Below are 18259 nucleotides of genomic sequence, written 5' to 3'. Positions count from 1 at the left end.
GGAGGGGAATATATAACCTACCTAAACAAGATGACACACGTCGACCAATTATGATGCTATTTCTGGGGCAGATGCTCAGCCGCGATATTACCTAGAGACTATCTTCACGGGTGCCTCTTGATTAAGTCATTGTAGACGACGCATGAGATAACTCGAACCACTTGATATACCTACTCTGTATACGTAGGGCAGACTTACTTTGCAGGTGGGGGAGGAGATAGGGAGCAGCGGCACCTTAGTTCTGAATCCCGGGATTCATATGGATCATTCCAGGATTCCAGGAATCCAGGAATTAAGGAATGAACCAAGCAAATCATACTGCATACCGTAAATAAGTAGTAACCTTCCAGAGCCAGACACCGAACCGACCAGCCAAGCATCTGCCCTGTAGAGATCCAACTCGATCTCATGCGGGACAAACTGATAGATAAATATACGTCCATGCATAAGACCCAAGCCAGACCCCAGTTTACACCGTACGAGCTTTAAAACACGGTGGCTGCACTCCATACAGTGGCTGCACAAGAGTGAGGCTAAGCCAGCCAAGTCGGATTCCTAACAGACGACGCGCAATATCCATGCCATGTCAATGCACTCCGTAGGTCATGTACGTAGTTACTCGGTAGTCCTTAAGTCTTACTCCGAGGGCGGCAAGGCCGAGACATTTACGACATCTGGATTGTTTTCAATCTGTTAGTTTAGTTGAGCTCATTTAGCCGCTGGGGGTTTGAACAGAAGGTCATGTACGGAGAACTCCGGGAAGAAGAACCCCAAGAATGAATCATGGAACATAATTGATCGTGGAAATCGGATTCCTCCTTACGGAGTAGATAGGGCATAGTCATACCCATGCAGCGAAGATTTTGAATCTGTACTTTGTAGTAAAAACCCGCTGCATCTAAATCATGGTCCTGCAGGTGCAGACAGGGTCCAGGGTAGTTTTCTCATGTTTGAGGCGTCTTCTCCCCTTCCTTGTGATATAAAATAATACATTGAACTTAATGCTAGTCTCAGGTGGTGGCTACTGACTACTTAACTAGTTTCTCCCTAGGGGATGCGCCTGCAAGGAATACTTTGACTGTAATATATTAATTCATGCTTGCATTTTTTTTTTTTTTTTTTTTTCATTTGCTCCCGGGAGTTCAATTTAATGGAGTTTACTGTATTTACCGTATGATTGCAGGGCGGGGTTGAAGTTTTTCCTCACTACTAGTAGTACTTAGATAGTTACAGAGTACTACTATACTCCGTCATCCATAATAATAATTAAAAAAATAATAAAAATTCTAGGACCCAAACAGTTTCTACTTCCTGTCTGAGTATGGTGCAAAAGTACGAAGATGTTCAGACTCCTGGTTCCTTGGTTCTGCCTCCGTAGTCTGAATCGCAGTCCGTTCAGTCAGCGTGTACTCCGTATGTACTCCTACAAATCTACTGCAGTACTAAAAGTTAGCTTTCCAGAGATACGAATTCTCTCTGTACATTTCCTCATACTTACTGGATGGGGCAATCGTTTTTTTTCCCCCTCTACTATACTAGTAGACCCTACTGGGTCTACCTATACCTCTACTGGAAATACCTCAGTATTTTCATTTTTAAGAAGGGGGGAAAGAGGAAGTTCACCGTCCAACCTTGCTGAGTTGCTCACTATGGGGCCCAGCAGACGAACTAATTAAATATCTACGCATTTAATGTAAATCGATCCAATCGGATTCTCACATAAATGATATGTATCAGAGGTTTTTTTTTTGCCTTGGAGGCGCAAGCTCAATTCCAATTCAATGGCAGTTGTAATAAGAAGCGGTCTGCGCGGGATTTGAAGATACAGATGGGGGGAACCCCCTCTGTTGATAAAACCTTCCCACTCGGTATACTACACGATGACACTCATCACTCATTCATACTGAATCCTTTGATCCATCATTGAACGCAGTCCCTTGATATACCTAAAACTGTACTCTGTACGTGTACTCTTATCGTACAGTACAGTAGAGAAGTACCGGAATAGAACTGATCAGTGCAGCCCGTTGAACCCTCCAATCCACCCTTCCGATGCACATCATCGAGCCAATTTCCCCTCGTGAGAACGCCCACGAAAAAGAGCCTAACACGGAGGCTCCGATCTCCACCATCACAGAGCTAATCGCGGGGATTTACTCACCGATTCCGGAGCAGTTCCTAACCTAGGTAGTGATACTGTCTCCTATGCAGACGAATCTGGGACTTTGGTATCAAAATGAAATTGAAGGAGGACATGAGGAACCATTGTGGCTACTCCGTGAGCGGAGAACAGTGAATGCTGAAAACCAAGATGCCGACGATCATCGAGATCCAGTTCAACTGGAGGACTCGTCGGTCTGTGACAGTGTTGTTAGAGCGTTGAAAATAATAGGCAAGCTGGTCCTGGTTAATTCAAAGGGCTCTACTGCTAATTCTGGCTTTAATTTCTGCGGTACCTACTACTATCACCACTCAGTAGGAGGAATGGGTAGGAATTACACATATAATTATATATAGTTACATGTACGCTGTACAAAGTACAACTTTACACCATACCTCAACCAGATATCCTGTGGCTTGGCTTGGGACACTACAGAGTACGCTACCTCTGAAAAAATCCGAACCATGTTCATGTTCATGATCAATTCAGTTCAAAATTCAAGTTGGGTTGTTACAGGAAATGAAACCCGCAGGACGATTGGATGCCTGATTTCTTGGGTCAACAGAATCCCTGCCTGGGATTTGTCGGTGTCGGCGGTGACAATTAGGTACCTACAATTAGTTACTGGTTGCCGCGGGAAATCCTTTTTATTGGATTTTTTTATTTGGATTTTTTTACGGCTGGATGTCGCGGATCCTTTGATCTAGCCACCTGTCCAGTTGAAAAAAAAAAATCATAATTAACAAATAAAGTCTGGAACTGAAGAAAAGAGAAAGGGGTTTTATCTAGATACCTAGGTAGTAGCTTGTGCTGAAAAGCTTCAAAGTACACGTCGTTTTCTCTCTCACGGATCTTTTAGGTATCTCCACATTACTTAGATCTCACGGAGCCATTCTCACCACTGCTGCAGGGGATTCCCTTTTACGAACTGGATATCTTGATCAGTCGATGTCATGATCTTGTATATATATATATATATGCATGTTTTTTTTTTTTTTTTTTTTTTTTTCAAAAGTTGGCTAAGAAGTCTGGAGCATGACTATTTCTGTATGTATGATGACGAAACGCCTGCCCCACGAAGGATGAGCCTGGACTCTCCTCAGCTCTCTGGAGTACATACTCCGTACTCTATACATAATCTCTGTATTCTTTGAAAAGAATAATACATACCCTGTCGTTGTATACCTAACCAGTGACAGATAACATACATGGATGATGACCCGGCTGACCTGCTGCAATGGCTTTGGTACCTGACAGATATCTATTATTGGCGTTAAGACACCGATAGGGCTATCATGGCATGACACCATCTATCTTACCTAGACTTGGGAAGGTTTGTTTGGCTAGAAAAATTTATTGTAGTACCTAGTCATGCCTACCTAGGTATTCAGTCTAATTGGTGCCTTGAGTTGCCTGACAGGTGAACCTCGTTTTCTTTCATAATGCAAAATCGATCGTGGATTTGCTTTTATTTTAGGTTTTCTTCTCCTCCACCTTCTTTTTTCCCTTGGTTTGTTTTTCTTTCGGCATCCACTGCTCGATTAAGTAGACCATTATCTCAACCCGTTTCTTTATTTATGCTTTTTATTATTATTATTATTATTATTATTATTATTTCAGTCAAAACCTATCAACTTCAAATTCGGAGCTAGTTTGGGAAATGATTAACAGAGCAGCTCACGAGTCACTACTACGTACAGAGTACACTAAGGCACTACTATGAGATACGGAGGAAACGCAGCCACAATCCCTAAAGTAATTGATTCTTCCACCGTATTGATTCCAATATATTGTTGAAGAGGCCCGAGCATATTATAATCAATTTTTTTTTTTTTTTTTTTTTTTTAGTTTATTCAGCTATATCACTAACTATATGATTTTGATAATGACTGGAGCCCAATAGTGACTGATCTAGTTAGCTGAGACATCATCTGTCCCAGTGACCTAGAGTAACCCCAGGGTCCTTCCGGATCAATGCCGTGCCTTACCCAGGGAGGAGCACAAGGCCACAATTAGCACCTGTCGTTTCCCGGAGTGTTACATACAATAACTTAGTTCACAGTCCTCGTGGTCATCCGTATAGGTGGTTCACAATCCTGATTGGAGCAGTCTTTTGATCACGTTTTCTCTTCTCCCCCCAAATCCCGTCCCAGTTCTTGCCTTTTGGGGAATAGAGCTTTCGAATCCCATTTTCTGGGCAATTTGAGTGGTTCCTTTCGGCAAGCCCTAGTAAGGCTGTTCATGAAGAAGTTTTGATGGGTTTTTTTTTTTCCCACCCTTTTAACTTGGAATAAAAATACATGTCGTATTTCGTATGTTACTAGTAGTTGTTGGTATTGGGTATTACACGAGTACAATATGGTAAAAGGGTTTGTACAGTCAGTTTCTTGACCTCCACGATATTCAAGTACTCCGTACTCTATAGAGATTGAGTGAATATTATTATATATCCTTTTTTTCTCTTCTCGAATTACCCTCGATTTTTCACTCCTATTTTATTTCCGAGTTCGCAAAGTATACTCGGGAATCCCCAAATTTTGTCTTCTTCTGTCAGGATTTGCATTGCTTAGGTTGCCGGCCCGGAGTGGACCGCAGCGGGCCTTGTGGACCGTGGGGTCCTAGCTCCTCCTCCTGGACTTCAAAGCTCATGTTAACTTAGCGTTCTCCACTTAAGATCCATGTTGTCTGTGCGGCCTGTGATAGGGCGAGCCTCTCTTCCAATCCTTGCCCAAGCCTCTGTGTAAAAAAGAAATTGCAATTATTTCATGGCTTCTGATTCGTGTTCTCTCGGCCCTCCTGACGTTTTTTTTTTTTTTTTTTTTTCGTGACAAAGTACGATGGATGCAGATCGGGGATTCCTCGTTGCTGACTGGATGAACTTATCAAGTTTCCTTAGGTGGTTTAAGACTTGTTTCGTGACTTACCGTGTACAAGTTATAACTTACAGCTCACTCGGTATAAGTTACGTGCGGAATCGTTGAGAACTGCTTATCTTGACGGAATAGCAGAACAGAGAGGGGAATTCCCAACTAGGGTATTATTTCCCCCCCCCCCCCCCCGACGTGCAAAATCTGACAACCCCAAAACTGGAGCTTCGATTTGTGGACGATCAGCCTTAGTACTACACAAAAGTAATGAGGCTTCATCCCTCCAGACTGCTGATAGAAGATTGACTTGTGCTGTTTAACGTTAGTATTTACGGAGTACCGTCTTTTCTTTTCTGATGAATAATATTGTGCCGCCTTTTTTTTTTTTTTTTTTTTCCGTCTCCCAGTCTTTCACATGTCTTGTTTCATCTTGTATTATTATATCTACTTTATCCTCCTCTACTATACCCTCCAAAACAGATACTGCAGAATAAAACAGACAATGTGAATGGATGACGCTTCCTGGAAACCGTTAAAGTTAACTTAATCTCCATGACGATTATTGATCCCACATATCTACCTATCCGACTATAGTTCGATAACTATCGTCCGTCTTCCTTCACGTATGTCATGCGGGCTATTAGGTTCAGCGGTTTATCGATCCGTTCTCCATACCGTCGAAGATGAGCCTTAGCTTTTAGCTTCGAAGGGGAAACCTTGGAAAACTTTCACAGTCCCCTCAACCCTGGCTTCGACCGAGGACGATCCAACCCCCTTTCTTTTTTTGTATGCTTCCCCTATGTACCTACTACTATTTAGGCTCTTCCGGAAAAGCGAGAGTTTGATCTTCCATGCACACTATTTCATAGTTCTCAGCATAATGAGCGGAGTAATCCCGTCATACATACTCTGGATTGTATACTGGATTAGATATATAGGACGAAAGGATTGCTACCTAGATAGGCAATGACAGCAACAGCAACCAGATGCGGGAAATGCGCAAAGTAGAAAAAAAAAAGAAAAAGAAAAAGAAAAAAAAAAATAACAGAAAGTGTAAATAGGATCTGAGGACAGTCAGTGGGGAGATGGAGAGAGAGGGGAAGGAGAATTCCATTATTATTTCTCTCTTTGTTGAACTTGAATGTAATGTACTGTGTACTCCGTAGTAAGGGTAGTCACCTTTAGGGCTCCACTTGGGATCGGGTACTTACTAGTACTAGTAGGTCCTACGACTATACTTCCTCCAGTAATTCTCTCTCGGACTCGAGAACTGGAGGAGAAAAGAGAATTGTCATTCGTTTCTTAGGATTGGTGTAACGTCTCTAGGGAAGTCCTCTATCTGATTGATACTGAATGGCAAGCAAAGTCATTCAAGCTCTGGGCTGGTTTGCTACCATTCCTAACCGGGAAAGCAGAGAGAGAACTGGAAATTTGGAAGCTGTTTGATACAATACTGTGACACAAAGTCATACAGAGTCGTACCATGTAGCGGTATTTGGACCCAAAAGGATATCCCTGTTGCTCAATCTGTGCGTAAACCAATAAGAGCCCAATTTCCCCACCATTTCTGCTTCTTCCAAGTTTGCTCTGTCCAATCATCGTGTCAAGTCAGGCTTTTTTTTGTCCGTCCCTGTTCGCGCTGGATTTCCTGCTGCTTACAGAGCGAGGTAGACGTTGATCCTCGTGTCGTCTGGCCGGAGTAAATCATAATACCTACCTGAGTAATAATAATAATGATAATAATAATAATAATAATAATAATAATAATACAATTATTAATTCCCGGTCGTATCTAAAATAATAATTAAAATTAAATTCTTTTCCTTTTTATAAATCAAATCAAATCAAAATACCAATCAGCTGGGGGACTCGAGGTAGGTACTCCCGCCAACCACTGATGAATGCAGCATATATCCGAACATCCTCCATACTCCATACTCACTGGGCAGTAACTACAGCTAGTCGTAGTACTAGTTATACCTCTAGGTAGGTCGTAGTAAGTAAGTAAGTACTCTCTGTAGTATGTGGATGGTCACCCATGGCCTCTCCCCTAACACCACTTTTCTTTTCCCATAATTGTTCTCTTCTACCACTCGTTCTTCTTCCTTCACATACTTGGGTTTTATGAGTGGTAGGAGTATAATTCTACTCTCAACTCTGCACTAGTTGATCGTCCCTGGTCTACGTCCTGGTTTGACCAATTTTTAAACTCCGTCCATGCCTTACGCGCATTTCACCTCCCGCCCCTCCGTGCTTTTTTCTTGTCCCTATCCCTCTTCCTCCTTCTCGTTTTCCCTTTCCTCGTCTTCCCCTGTACAAAAGAATTCCTGTATGCATACAGTGCGCTTGGGATAGCTCTGGTTTCAGGCGTTGAAAGAAAGAATCTCTCCCTCACGGGATTTTGTCGTGCTTCTGGGCTCGGTTCCTGCTACTACATGCCTGCTTCTCGCTTCCGTAATTGCATATCGCTTCACTTTGCAATCTTGAACATGCATCTTTCTGCTCTGTACCTGTCTTGGCTTTAGGCTGTCCTGCTTTTACCGGTTTTCTCTCTTTGCCTTTTCCTCCATTGACTCGAGGATTCCCGTTTTTTCCCTTCGTCTTTTCTTCTTTAAATCTTCTAGTGTACCGATAGAGGGAGACACACCTTGTGGCCTGTGTGTTGTGTGTTTGTTCAGGTCTTGCAGCTCCTCCCGCTATAGTTGTTCTCCCCTTTCCTCTCTCCACCAACCACCACCTATCCTCCTTCTCTCACGCCCTCTCTTTGCGCAGTATTCCTCTCAGCTTCGACAGCCATGGATGCAGAGACTCCCCATTCGCAAGATAATGACTTTCCGCAATCGCCCTGGGTCGACTTGAGCGGGTTTCACCCTTCCCAACAGTCTCCACCAATGGATTATCATGGATTCGAATATGGGGTACTTCCAATAGACCCTTCCTACGGCGTGACAATACCACCTCCTTATACATCGATGCCGTTGACATTACCTTCCAGCACTTGGCCAAGTATGCTTGCCACGACTCAGCCGCCGTTCCCGCCGGAGGCTCAGTTGGTTCCAATCCCTATTGCTCCCTCTGTATCACCAATTACACCTATTCCACCCCCCAGAAAGTCATCTGCGAGTAGTTCAACGCCACGGAGGACGCTCACGGACGAAGATCGCCGGCGTATGTGCCTTTATCATGAAGAAAACAAGACAGCCAAACAAACTGATATTGGAGGTAAAAAGTTTCTACCACTTTGTTTTGTGATTATACAGAGCTGACGGGTGATTGTACAGCGCTTTTTGGAGTAGAAAGAAGGTAAAGTTGCTTTTTAAGAGCATTTCCCGGGGGGAGGGCGATTTATTCTAACATATTTTGAAGTACGGTTTCGAAAGTCCTACGGCAAAAGGAAAAGTATCTCAACCCTGATGATGGGAGTCGATCTCCTATCAAAAGGGCCAAAGGCCGTGTTCCTGATATTGAAAAGGCTCTATCCAACTGGGTAAGGAATTACCAGCGCCATGGCCATCCTTTAACCGATGAAATGATCCGGGAGAAGGCTCTCTTCTTTGCTAGTACTTGTGGTAGCCCGGATGGAAAGGAGAAAGTGCTCAGCAACAGCTGGCTGGAAAAGTTCAAGCAAAAGAATGGTTTATTAGGCTCTAAGTCCCGAAAGGGTTCCTTCAGCGCAAAGAGTGACTCGGAAAGTCCGACTGGCTTGACCATCAACCCGGCACTGGCATCCGCTCTACATTCTCCAACTATCCTTTCGCCTACCTCACCCACTGGGTTTATTACGCCATCGCCATTATCACCCGCACAAAGCCAGGAGAATATCAGAGCGAGTATCATCCATGCTCTTCCGGATTTGTCAATTGACTATCAAAATACACATTCCAGAAGCACGACCTCTCTTGACACCGCGTTGTCGATGTCCGCTGGCGTCACTAGCCCTCTGACTGAAAGCCCATTCACCCCGACAAGTCAATCCCGCAATTCGTCCACAGATGGCAATTCCAGCAGGCCACGAAGTCAAACATTCCCCCTCGCTAGCGCGGACCCCAGTTTGATCTCTACGGATGAGCCTTCCGACCAAATGTCTGTAAAGGACTCTATTCGCGCATTTTCCATGGGAATGGATGGGGAGGAGCACGATCTTAAAGGTGGTCTCAATATCGATACGTCCGCGGGCACGATCAAGCGAAATCGAAGCAATCCCGAGATCCGGGCGAAAACTGTCTACCCCCCATCATTCTCCAAGTCCACAACGGTATCTCCGATTAGCTCCCCGGGTTCACCAACTCAGGATGAAGCTCGAAAGGCTTTGGAGCTGGTGATGAGTTACTTTGAGCAGCAGCCATCCGGGCTAGTTGCACAGGACTATGTGACCATTGGCAAATTGATGGAACGACTTGAGCTCGCCAAAGCCCAGCAACCGAACACACTTCCGGGCGGTCTCACTCGGATTGATGAGCACGATGACGCTGTACCTCTTATCGCTAAGAAACAAAGTATTCATGGCCTGGGTTAAGGTTGACTCGTTCTTGCATAATTTCCTTTAGTTTTTTTTTTTTTTTGTTAATTCCGGGCAGGTTGGTTTATTTCTTGCATCTTGGACGTCTTCATGTTTATTTGTGTACTTGTTTTGGGAAAAATCGGATGATAAACACAATACGAGGGCAACCTCATATATACAGTCTTGGATGGAAAAAAAAAAAAAAACCCCAGTGCTTTTCCTGGTGAACAGGGCACATGGGGAACAAATCGGCGTGATGTCTATTTATTGTCTCTGTTCTTTGTCTTCTTCTTCTTCTTCTTCTCTGTTTTCCTCACATAATGGTGTTTGTGTGTTGGAATAGCCATGATCTAAACATCTCGCTCACGCGCATCTGCATTTATTCCCCTGGCTTTGTCTGTTTTTTTCTTTTTTTTTTTTTTGCACTTCTGGTTTCTGATTCCTGGTCTCACCGCATTTTTTGCGTCATTTTTCCATCTACTCCTCGCTTCTTTTCTCCAGGAAATTTTGGGTCTCCATCTACTCCGTCTGTCTGTCCCCAAAGGGCTGATCTGCATGACTCCAGGTACTACCTACATAGTTAGTACTACAATTCTACATACAAAGTGACTCGTTCGGTCTAAGCCCACACAAGCGCCCCATTATTTCATTCAAAATTCATTCCCTTTCTCCTCCAACCAATAATATCCTCTGCTAAGGTTCTTCGTCATTTAATTTTTAACCTCGTTCAACCTGCCTTGTAATACTTGATGATGATTTATTCTTTCCCCTGTCTTTCTCTCGCTCCCGAGATTCCTTGTTCCCGGTTCTGCTCTCTGCAGGTAACTGTCCCCCACCACCACCTAGGTTATGTAATGTAATTCCTGTCATCACTGCGTGAACTCGATTGATCTTATCAATAATACAATACAGAGTCAAGTACTCCGTAGTCTGATCCGTTTGACTTCGACTTGGTTCACTGAATATGAATATAGAATGATTTTTCTCCCCTAGAAGATTAAACTACACTACCGAGTCCCACTATGTACCGAGTACTATTACATTCCTATTAAACGCAACGTTTAACTATTGCGAATTCCAATGACTTGCATCGTTACTAACACATCCACTAATGCTATAGTTAACTATAAGCCCCCGGGGGGGGAGAGGGGGGGGGGTTCTACTAGTAGTATACATAACAAAAGAAAAAGAGAAAAAGAAAATTACAACCACACCCCCCTCGCTGCGCCTTCTTTCCAGCCACTTGGTTACTCCGTAGGGCGACTTAAAAACTGTAGGTACCTACGTAGGTGCCCTATAGTAAACTCTTTCTCTGCGGTACTTTTGGGATCCAACTAGGTAGTGCCTTATCGTAGCTAGAGGTGGGTAAGTGGTCAATATGTACCAGGTTAGCCAGGCCTAGCTAGTCAAATACTTCGCCCGAGATTGTTAGGATCCTTTTTTTTTTTTTTTTTTTTTTAATTTTAATTATATTAACTAGAACGCTATATTGCTAGGGAGCTAGCTAGCTAGCTAGACTGCTACTAGTAGGGGCAGCAGCAGCATTTAAGAAAACACCTCTATCCTCCATTAACTCCGCGATACTACGGTCCGACAACTCAGGGAGCAGCCTTGCAAGCACGGTTTCGAGAATCGAGTATATCAGGTGTTTGTTAGAGTACTCGTCTGCGAATAAGTCGAGGATGTCGGTTTCGATTGTGTTGAGGAGAAGAGATTCTTCGTGATCTTTCACGTTGGTATTCTCTGCACTGGTTCTGTTCAAAGGTGAGGCGGAATCTTCAGGATCAGAGTCGTGCTCTTGGTCTTGGTTATGGTTCTTGAGTATAGGGCCAGAGAAAGACTCCGCGGAAGAATCGGAAGGAGAAATGCCAAGTAAATGGCGGGCGATTGGGCGTGGAATCAAGGATAAAATCCCAACTGCGCATTTTCGCCTGATTAAGGCGATTTCAGGGCCCGAGGGGCGCTGTTGTTCCTGTTGGGCGTGTTGCTGGGGCCCTGGCGATAAGGAGGGGGTTCCAATCACTGTATGAGCAGGCGTGGGCGCTCTGCTGCCAATGGCAGCAGTCGTCGTTGTCGTACTCGTAATCGGGACGGTTAACGGCTGCTGGGGAGTCGGAGTCGGCCTCAGCGTCACCGTCGGCTCTTCAGAGCGATTCACGCCGAGTACAGGCTGAAGGCGAGCATTCTGCGGGAACAGTGCCTCTCTGGATGCGAGGAGAAGATTGGGTAATAAGGTGGGGGGGAGGACATGATCCTGGATGGTTTCGTGGAGGAACCTAGAGAGGGAAATATAGTTAGGAAGATGGGGGGGGGGGGAAAATAACGGCTTGGCTGGGGCTGATCTCCGGGAAAGAAACAGGAGAAATCATCAATGAGGATGTAGTAGTCTGTAAAAATGAAACAGAGAGGGCGAAGGAGGGAACGGTAGGTGTGGAGGAGTGGTTCAGGATGAGAGGCCCTGTCGAGTGCTTCCCTGTTGCAGGGATGAACTTTGTGCCATCCTACTCCATCTCTGTCCGTTTCGAGAATCGAGGGAAGATCAATCAATAGAGACTTGAGGCGGATTTGATCATTTGAATCAGTTGACAGTGCAGGAGTTAATAGGATCTGCCTGACCAGAGGAAACCAAGGAGCTTGGGCCAGCCATTGGTGCGATTGAAAAGGCCCCAGTTCTGGAGACTGGTGAAAATAGGAGGGCGAAGAAACTTTTACTCGGCGCGTGCATCATCGATCAGAAAAGCCACCAAGCAACCATTTGTTTCCCCAACTCCCATAGGCTTGTCAACCAGGTCTGAACGCACCAGGAGCCATGGAAGCCTCGGCTTTAGGTCAAATTTGAGAATTCATCTACCAGGAATTTCGCTGATTGGTCCAAAAACCAGAAAAGAGCGAAACAGGCTGGTCCAATCCATTCCAAAAGCTCCAAGGCCGACGTCACAAAGGCCGTTTTTCTCAATTGGAGAAGGCGAGACCGCTACCAATGGACTGCTGGTTTTTTTTTTTTTTTTTTTTCTTCTTTTCTTTTCTTTTCTTTCCCCCCCTGCCTTTCGATTTTCGGGCAGCACAACGTCAACCATTTCAGTAAAGTTGGGGAAAGAAAAGAAAAGAAGAAGAAAAGTAGCCCAAACTGTCCGAGCCTTTTCTTTAGCCCCTTAGTTCCTTCCCCTTGTTTGCTGAAGAGGTCGGGGAAATTGCATTGACTTTCTTCAAGGTGTCGGATACTGACGGGGGGGAAAAGATTGGAACCAGCACGGGACGGAAAGGGCCGGTCCTGCCCATTTTGCTCTGAGTTACCCACCGCAATTGATGGATAGAGCCTAGAGCTCAAAGAAATTTCCTAATCTGAGTTTTGTCCTTTGCGAGACATCACCAATCGGGTAGCAGGGTGATATACAGAGCCGAAGTTGCCTCGAAGAGTAAAGGGCCTGGACAGGTGGCGACCATGCTAAGAGCTGATTTTCAAGGTACATGGCACGAAATGAGAAATGATCCCGAGCGACATCGTCAGGGGTCTGACGAGCGAACGACAGGGAAAGAAAAAAAAAAAAAAAAAAAAAAAAAAAAGGACCCAGGCAAGCCCCTAGTCGTCGGTAATGACGATACGCGCACAGTAATATAACGGTATCTCATGGTCACGACTTGTAAAAGACGATACGACCATGCATCAGCGAATGGGGGTGCGTCTTTGGAGATTGCAAAGGATGGGTAGTGCATCCACAAGCAGATCAAGTGATCGATGCAGCATGCGAGCAATGTAAATCTACTGCATTGACATCCTGCTGGTCCTCCGTCTTCTTCCAATGACTTGTTTTGAAATCGCCTGATAGAGAAAGTCCTCGCCCCAGCGCCATTTGTAGATCATCGTTTGGATATCCATTCCGCTTTCTCCGTATCTGTCGTCCGCATCCTTTCGGCTTTCTCGGGCTCCATCGTGTGAACACGGACCGTCCCACAAGGAGAGAGACCCGTGGGTGATAGTGCGGGAAATGGAGAAGGAGGGGAAAAGGGGGGGGGGGGGGGGGGGAAGTTTAGGAATTCCAAATTACAGGGGCAGCTTACCTATCAAGAATACCACCCACTTCACCAACCTGACCTGGACCCGCCAGAATCAAGTATTGAAAGAGCGCCAGCAGCCCTCCTAGCCAAGGCATCCGCCGGGGAATATCCAACAGCTGTGAGAGCATGCCGTAAAGTCGATAATTAAGCACGGGCCGCCTCCCTATTATGCTGTGTTGAGTGGGTATCTCTTCCACAAGGCTAGCTGAAGGCGTCGTGGACCCCGAAGTCAAAGCCGTCGGAGGCGTCGATGCAATCCGAAATAAGCCCGCAGCGATGAAACGTAAAGTCACATAGGTGAAATAAACATACTGGAGAAGATGCCATATCCAGTTTGAAGTCTGTGATTGGGTTGTAGATGATGAGCGATTACTCTGGCTGTCTTTGGGCGAGAGTAAGCCAAATTTTTGTAGTCGGTTCTGTGGAGATTTCTCGACTCCGCTATCTCTATTTTGGGGCTTATCCCTTGATAAGGTGTCCAGTAGCTTTGTAATACTTTCCCACAGAAACCAGCCTTCACATATCTTCCCACTTACTTCATTTCCCAAAACAAGGTCCGCCAGAATGTCGGTCACCAAGGCCCGAAGACATGCATTTTCAAGTTCCTCAGTTGGAAGAAGCACCGCCAGAACCCCATCTGCCAACAGTCGTCGGTATACCGCTTCGTTTTCCCGCTGCTGCACAATAGTTTCAGGATCGCAAGGGTCTGGAACCGGCCAGAGGCCCGGGTGTGGGTTCAATGCATGATAGATTTCGCGCGAAGAGGGAGAAAAGCCGGACAGGTTAGCTTGTTCTTTTGCCAGTCGATATGCTATCATAAAACAAGTCAGTCTGCATATATTGCTCTCCTGAATCAAAGAGTTAGGGACAAACTTACAGGCAATGTGTGCCTCTACCAATGCAGGTAGTTCGTCAAGAATCAATTGCGCAACATCGATTTCTCGTAGTCTCTGTTCCAGGGCCCGTGTGCAGTGCGCGACCACCTGCACTGCTTCGTTGACGAGTGCTGGGTCCGATGTAATTTTTGAATACCAAGAAGTAACAAACTCCTTGATAATAATGGCAATGAGAGCATAGAGTTGACGGTCCACGTCATTCGAGCTGGTAAGCGGGGGTAATAGCTCCTCTGGGGCATACGGCGAAGTAGCACCGCTATAACTTCCTGTCTGAGGGCAAAGAACGCGTCGGATCAAGGCAGTCGTGGCCCTGTCGCTTGTTCCACTGATTTGTTCATCCTTGCCGGGGTTCTTTAATAGCTGCGGTCGATGCGAAAACTGCGCGGGAGGCGGGGTGGACGAGGAAGCTGGCAAGGCTGTTGATTTGGAGCTGAATGTGGTTGGGCCCGCCTTCAGATGCGAAAAGGGATGAAGACCCGGACGGATAGGGTCGGTGGTCATCTCATCGCCAGATAATAGTATCTCAAGATGAAATTAGAGCCGCCAGATTAAAATCTTCCGCGCAACACGGGGGGGATTCTGCAGTAAACATCAAGTTTCGGGATGGAGGATGAGACGTCACCGCGACATGGAGAAGACATCCTGATAAGGGAATTAGGGCTTAGGGTTGATGAGCGGCCCGATAAGTGTTATCGGATCCCCGCCAAAAGTCGGAGCAAACAACGTTGTATCAACTAACTTGGGAATACTTAACAGCATCATACAATCCTCCTAAGGCCTGTCCGGTAAATCTAAAAGAGGATACAGGGAAATTCTAGCCCGCATTACCTTATGATTCCCGCAACAGCTAGCCCAACGCCTTTGTGGTTGGATTGCGATCCTGGTATGCACCCTGATCTGGCTTCCGGCTTATACAACGCTGACCCGGGTCTCTAGGCCACGATGTAAGTACTACTCGGAATCTAGATACTTCTCGCTAGCAAATATGCGCCCGTGGAGCTTACCAGCCTATTTCATGTCTCTGTATAGGACGCATTTGCAATTCTACTCGCTGCTCATCACCCCGCATTACAACTGTTAGGTATCACAACCATCCACGGAAATGCCTCGCTCGAGAACACCACCATCAATGCGACAAGGGTCTTAGAAGCAATTGGTAAACCGGAGATACCGGTCTATCCGGGAAGCAAGAAACCATTCTGTAGACCAGCAGTACACGCTCCCAATATCCACGGTCAGTATCCCCCGACTTTGGAAATCCACCCCAATCGGGGGGATCAGGCTAATACGCATTGCATATTCCAGGCGATTCTGGAATCGATGGGACTGAGCTTCTACCCAAAGCTTCTAGACCACCCATAACAGACAAAAACCCTATCCTTGCTATGCGTGACGCCCTTATGGCACAACCAAAGGGCACGCCTTGGGTCGTGGCTACTGGCACCTTAACCAATATCGCCTTGTTGTTTGCGACTTTCCCCGAAGTCGCATCGCACATCCAAGGGCTGAGCATCATGGGCGGCGGAGTCGGTAACGGGTTCACAGATGCTCCAATGAGCAAGCTCGAGGGTGGAAAGGACAGGATTGGAAATGTGACTCCGCTCGCAGAGTTCAACATCTATGTATGACTTTTCCCCAGAGTAGCATGTCCTCCTCTTTCTTCTAACTTGGAGTTTGAATCTAGTGCGATCCAGAGGCCTCCCAATCGATCTTCAGCAACCCAATTCTCGCCGCCAAGACGTTCTTGATAACCCTAGACTTGACACACCAGGTCCTCGCTTCACGCGAAATCCAAACCCGTATCCTACATGGTGACGACCCTTCCGCGGCCCCCACGGTGCTCCGCCAAATGCTCTATGAGCTGCTCATCTTCTTTGCCTCGACCTACGAAACCCAATTCGGTCTGACGACGGGACCCCCGCTCCACGACCCACTCGCCGTGGCGGTGATCCTGTCTACGCTGAACCCTATCTTCGCGGCCAAACATGCCGGCCAGGCTCTTAAGTTCGATGACCGTAATGGAGAGCGATTCGCCGTAACTGTCATCACGGATGGACTGCACGGGACGGATATTGCGCTGGTGGGACAGCTGGGCCGCTCAGTGGTCGCGAGCCAGCCTACTGGAGTTAGTATCCCTCGTGGAGTGGATCTGGATGCATTCTGGGATATGATCGTAGATTGCATTAAGCGGGCAGATGAATGCAATGTTGCGCGACAGCGTGCGTAGTTCCTGGGGAATCTGCCTATATAGTTCTTTAAACCTGTGGATTGAGTAGATAGAGCTTGCATTGAGACGGATCTTGAGATTCAAGTAGATGCATATTCAGACACAGCACACGATTGATATTAGACCAGTACATACACCCTTTTATAAGAGCTGTCTATAAGCGATCAATCCCGATTTATTGCCTTTGTTGACCACATGCGGACTATATTCACCACGCTATGCTAAAACAAATCAACTCGACACGGCCTAAATCCAATCCAGTCCAGTCCCAGCACTTAGCTAGTGGAGAAAAGAAGCATCATGTAGGTCAAGCCTACCACTCCCGGATACTTCCATCCGGGCCGAAGAACTCCTTCGGCAACCATGGCTCGGTACTCTGGGCCACGCTACGAACAACCTCCTCATCCACCTCAATGCCGAGACCCGGTGCGGTCAGCGCATCTACATAGCCATCCTTCACCGCAAACACGCTAGGATCCTTCACATAGCTCGTGATATCGTAGTCTCCGGCTTCAGTGTTATAGTGAATCCCCAAACTCATCTCCTGGATCACAAAATTCGGAGTCGCAAGATCCACCTGCATACAAGCCGCGAGCGCAATCGGGCCGAGGGGGCAATGCGGCGCAATGGCCACGTCATATGTTTCAGCCATGGAGGCAATCCGACGCAGCTCAGAGATTCCACCGCAGTGGCTGATATCGGGTTGGAGAATATCCACGCTCGCATCTTCTAGGAAACGCTTCACATCCCACCGGCTGAAGAGGCGCTCGCCCAGGGCGATGGGGCAGGAGACCAGGTTGGAGAGTTGCTTGATGCCCTCTGGGTGTTCTGAGAGCAAAGGCTCCTCGAGGAAAAGTGGGCGGTGTGGTTCTAGGGCTTTGGCTAGTTGCTTCGCCATGGGCTTGTGGAGACGGCCGTGGAAGTCCAGGGCCGCATCGAGGCCCAAGGCCTTCACAGCCTTAAGACGCTCGACACTAGAATCTAGTGCGCTGGGAGAATCCAGCCAGTTTATGTCCTCTGTGGCGTTCATCTTGACGGCTTTGAATCCTTGCTCGAGGCGGGCCTTTCCTGCAGCTTCAACGTCGGAGGGGCGGTCGCCGCCAATCCAAGCATAGACGGAGAGCTTGTGGCGGACTTTTCCACCGATGAGTTGGTGGATAGGGACGCCAAGGCGGCGGCCCTTGAGATCCCAGAGGGCGATGTCGATACCGGAAATAGCGGACATGAAAACGGGGCCACCACGGTAGAACCCGAGACGCCAGGCCATCTGCCAGATATGCTCGATGTCGCTGGTAGGGTTAGCTAGCGCATTTAGAATTCGAAGGGAGGATATAACGTACTCAGCTTCGTAGCCTTGGAATCGCTTGATGAGAGCATTGAGTGTCCCCTCGACTGCCTCAGTATGGCCCTCCAATGTGCTCTCACCCCAGCCATAGTTACCATCTTCGTCGACAATCTTCACAAAGAGCCACCGGGGCAAGACCCGGAAGTATTCGATGGTCTTGATCTTGGCCATTGTGGTATTAGATGTAAAGGAGGGTTTCTAGAAAA

General features: G+C 46.7%; 4 protein-coding genes across 4 annotated transcripts; 2 read left to right on the top strand and 2 right to left on the bottom strand.

The window, feature by feature from the left end:
* Positions 1-7823: 7823 nt before the first annotated feature.
* Positions 7824-9544, top strand: P175DRAFT_0437750 (uncharacterized protein; the record flags this gene model as incomplete). Its single annotated transcript, XM_040893867.1, has 3 exons — positions 7824-8250; positions 8310-8331; positions 8395-9544. 3 exons carry the CDS (start codon positions 7824-7826, stop codon positions 9542-9544), a joined length of 1599 nt encoding a protein of 532 aa, XP_040751945.1.
* Positions 9545-10988: 1444 nt separating this feature from the next.
* P175DRAFT_0523446 (PXA domain-containing protein) lies at positions 10989-15076 on the bottom strand. The gene is made up of 3 exons (XM_040899318.1): positions 14463-15076; positions 13589-14396; positions 10989-11805 (listed from the first exon to the last, which is right to left on the bottom strand). Exons 1-3 carry the CDS (start codon positions 14980-14982, stop codon positions 11034-11036), a joined length of 2100 nt encoding a protein of 699 aa, XP_040751944.1. The 5' UTR covers positions 14983-15076; the 3' UTR covers positions 10989-11033.
* A 189-nt stretch (positions 15077-15265) lies between these two features.
* Positions 15266-17196, top strand: P175DRAFT_0478478 (uridine-cytidine N-ribohydrolase). Its single transcript, XM_040895362.1, has 5 exons — positions 15266-15364; positions 15418-15425; positions 15511-15715; positions 15787-16103; positions 16166-17196. Exons 1-5 carry the CDS (start codon positions 15313-15315, stop codon positions 16706-16708), a joined length of 1125 nt encoding a protein of 374 aa, XP_040751943.1. The 5' UTR covers positions 15266-15312; the 3' UTR covers positions 16709-17196.
* P175DRAFT_0509127 (uncharacterized protein) lies at positions 17022-18224 on the bottom strand (the record flags this gene model as incomplete). The annotated part of the gene is made up of 2 exons (XM_040898405.1): positions 17022-17997; positions 18049-18224. The coding sequence occupies 2 exons, from the start codon at positions 18222-18224 to the stop codon at positions 17022-17024; spliced, it is 1152 nt and encodes a 383-aa protein (XP_040751942.1).
* Between the last annotated feature and the right edge of the window lie 35 nt (positions 18225-18259).

The sequence above is a fragment of the Aspergillus ochraceoroseus genome, assembly GCF_002846915.1.
Source record: "Aspergillus ochraceoroseus IBT 24754 chromosome Unknown P175scaffold_4, whole genome shotgun sequence".
Classification (NCBI taxonomy): Eukaryota; Fungi; Ascomycota; class Eurotiomycetes; order Eurotiales; family Aspergillaceae; genus Aspergillus; species Aspergillus ochraceoroseus.
Note: the sequence above shows the minus strand (reverse complement) of the source record. Positions and strands in the feature narration are given on the sequence as shown.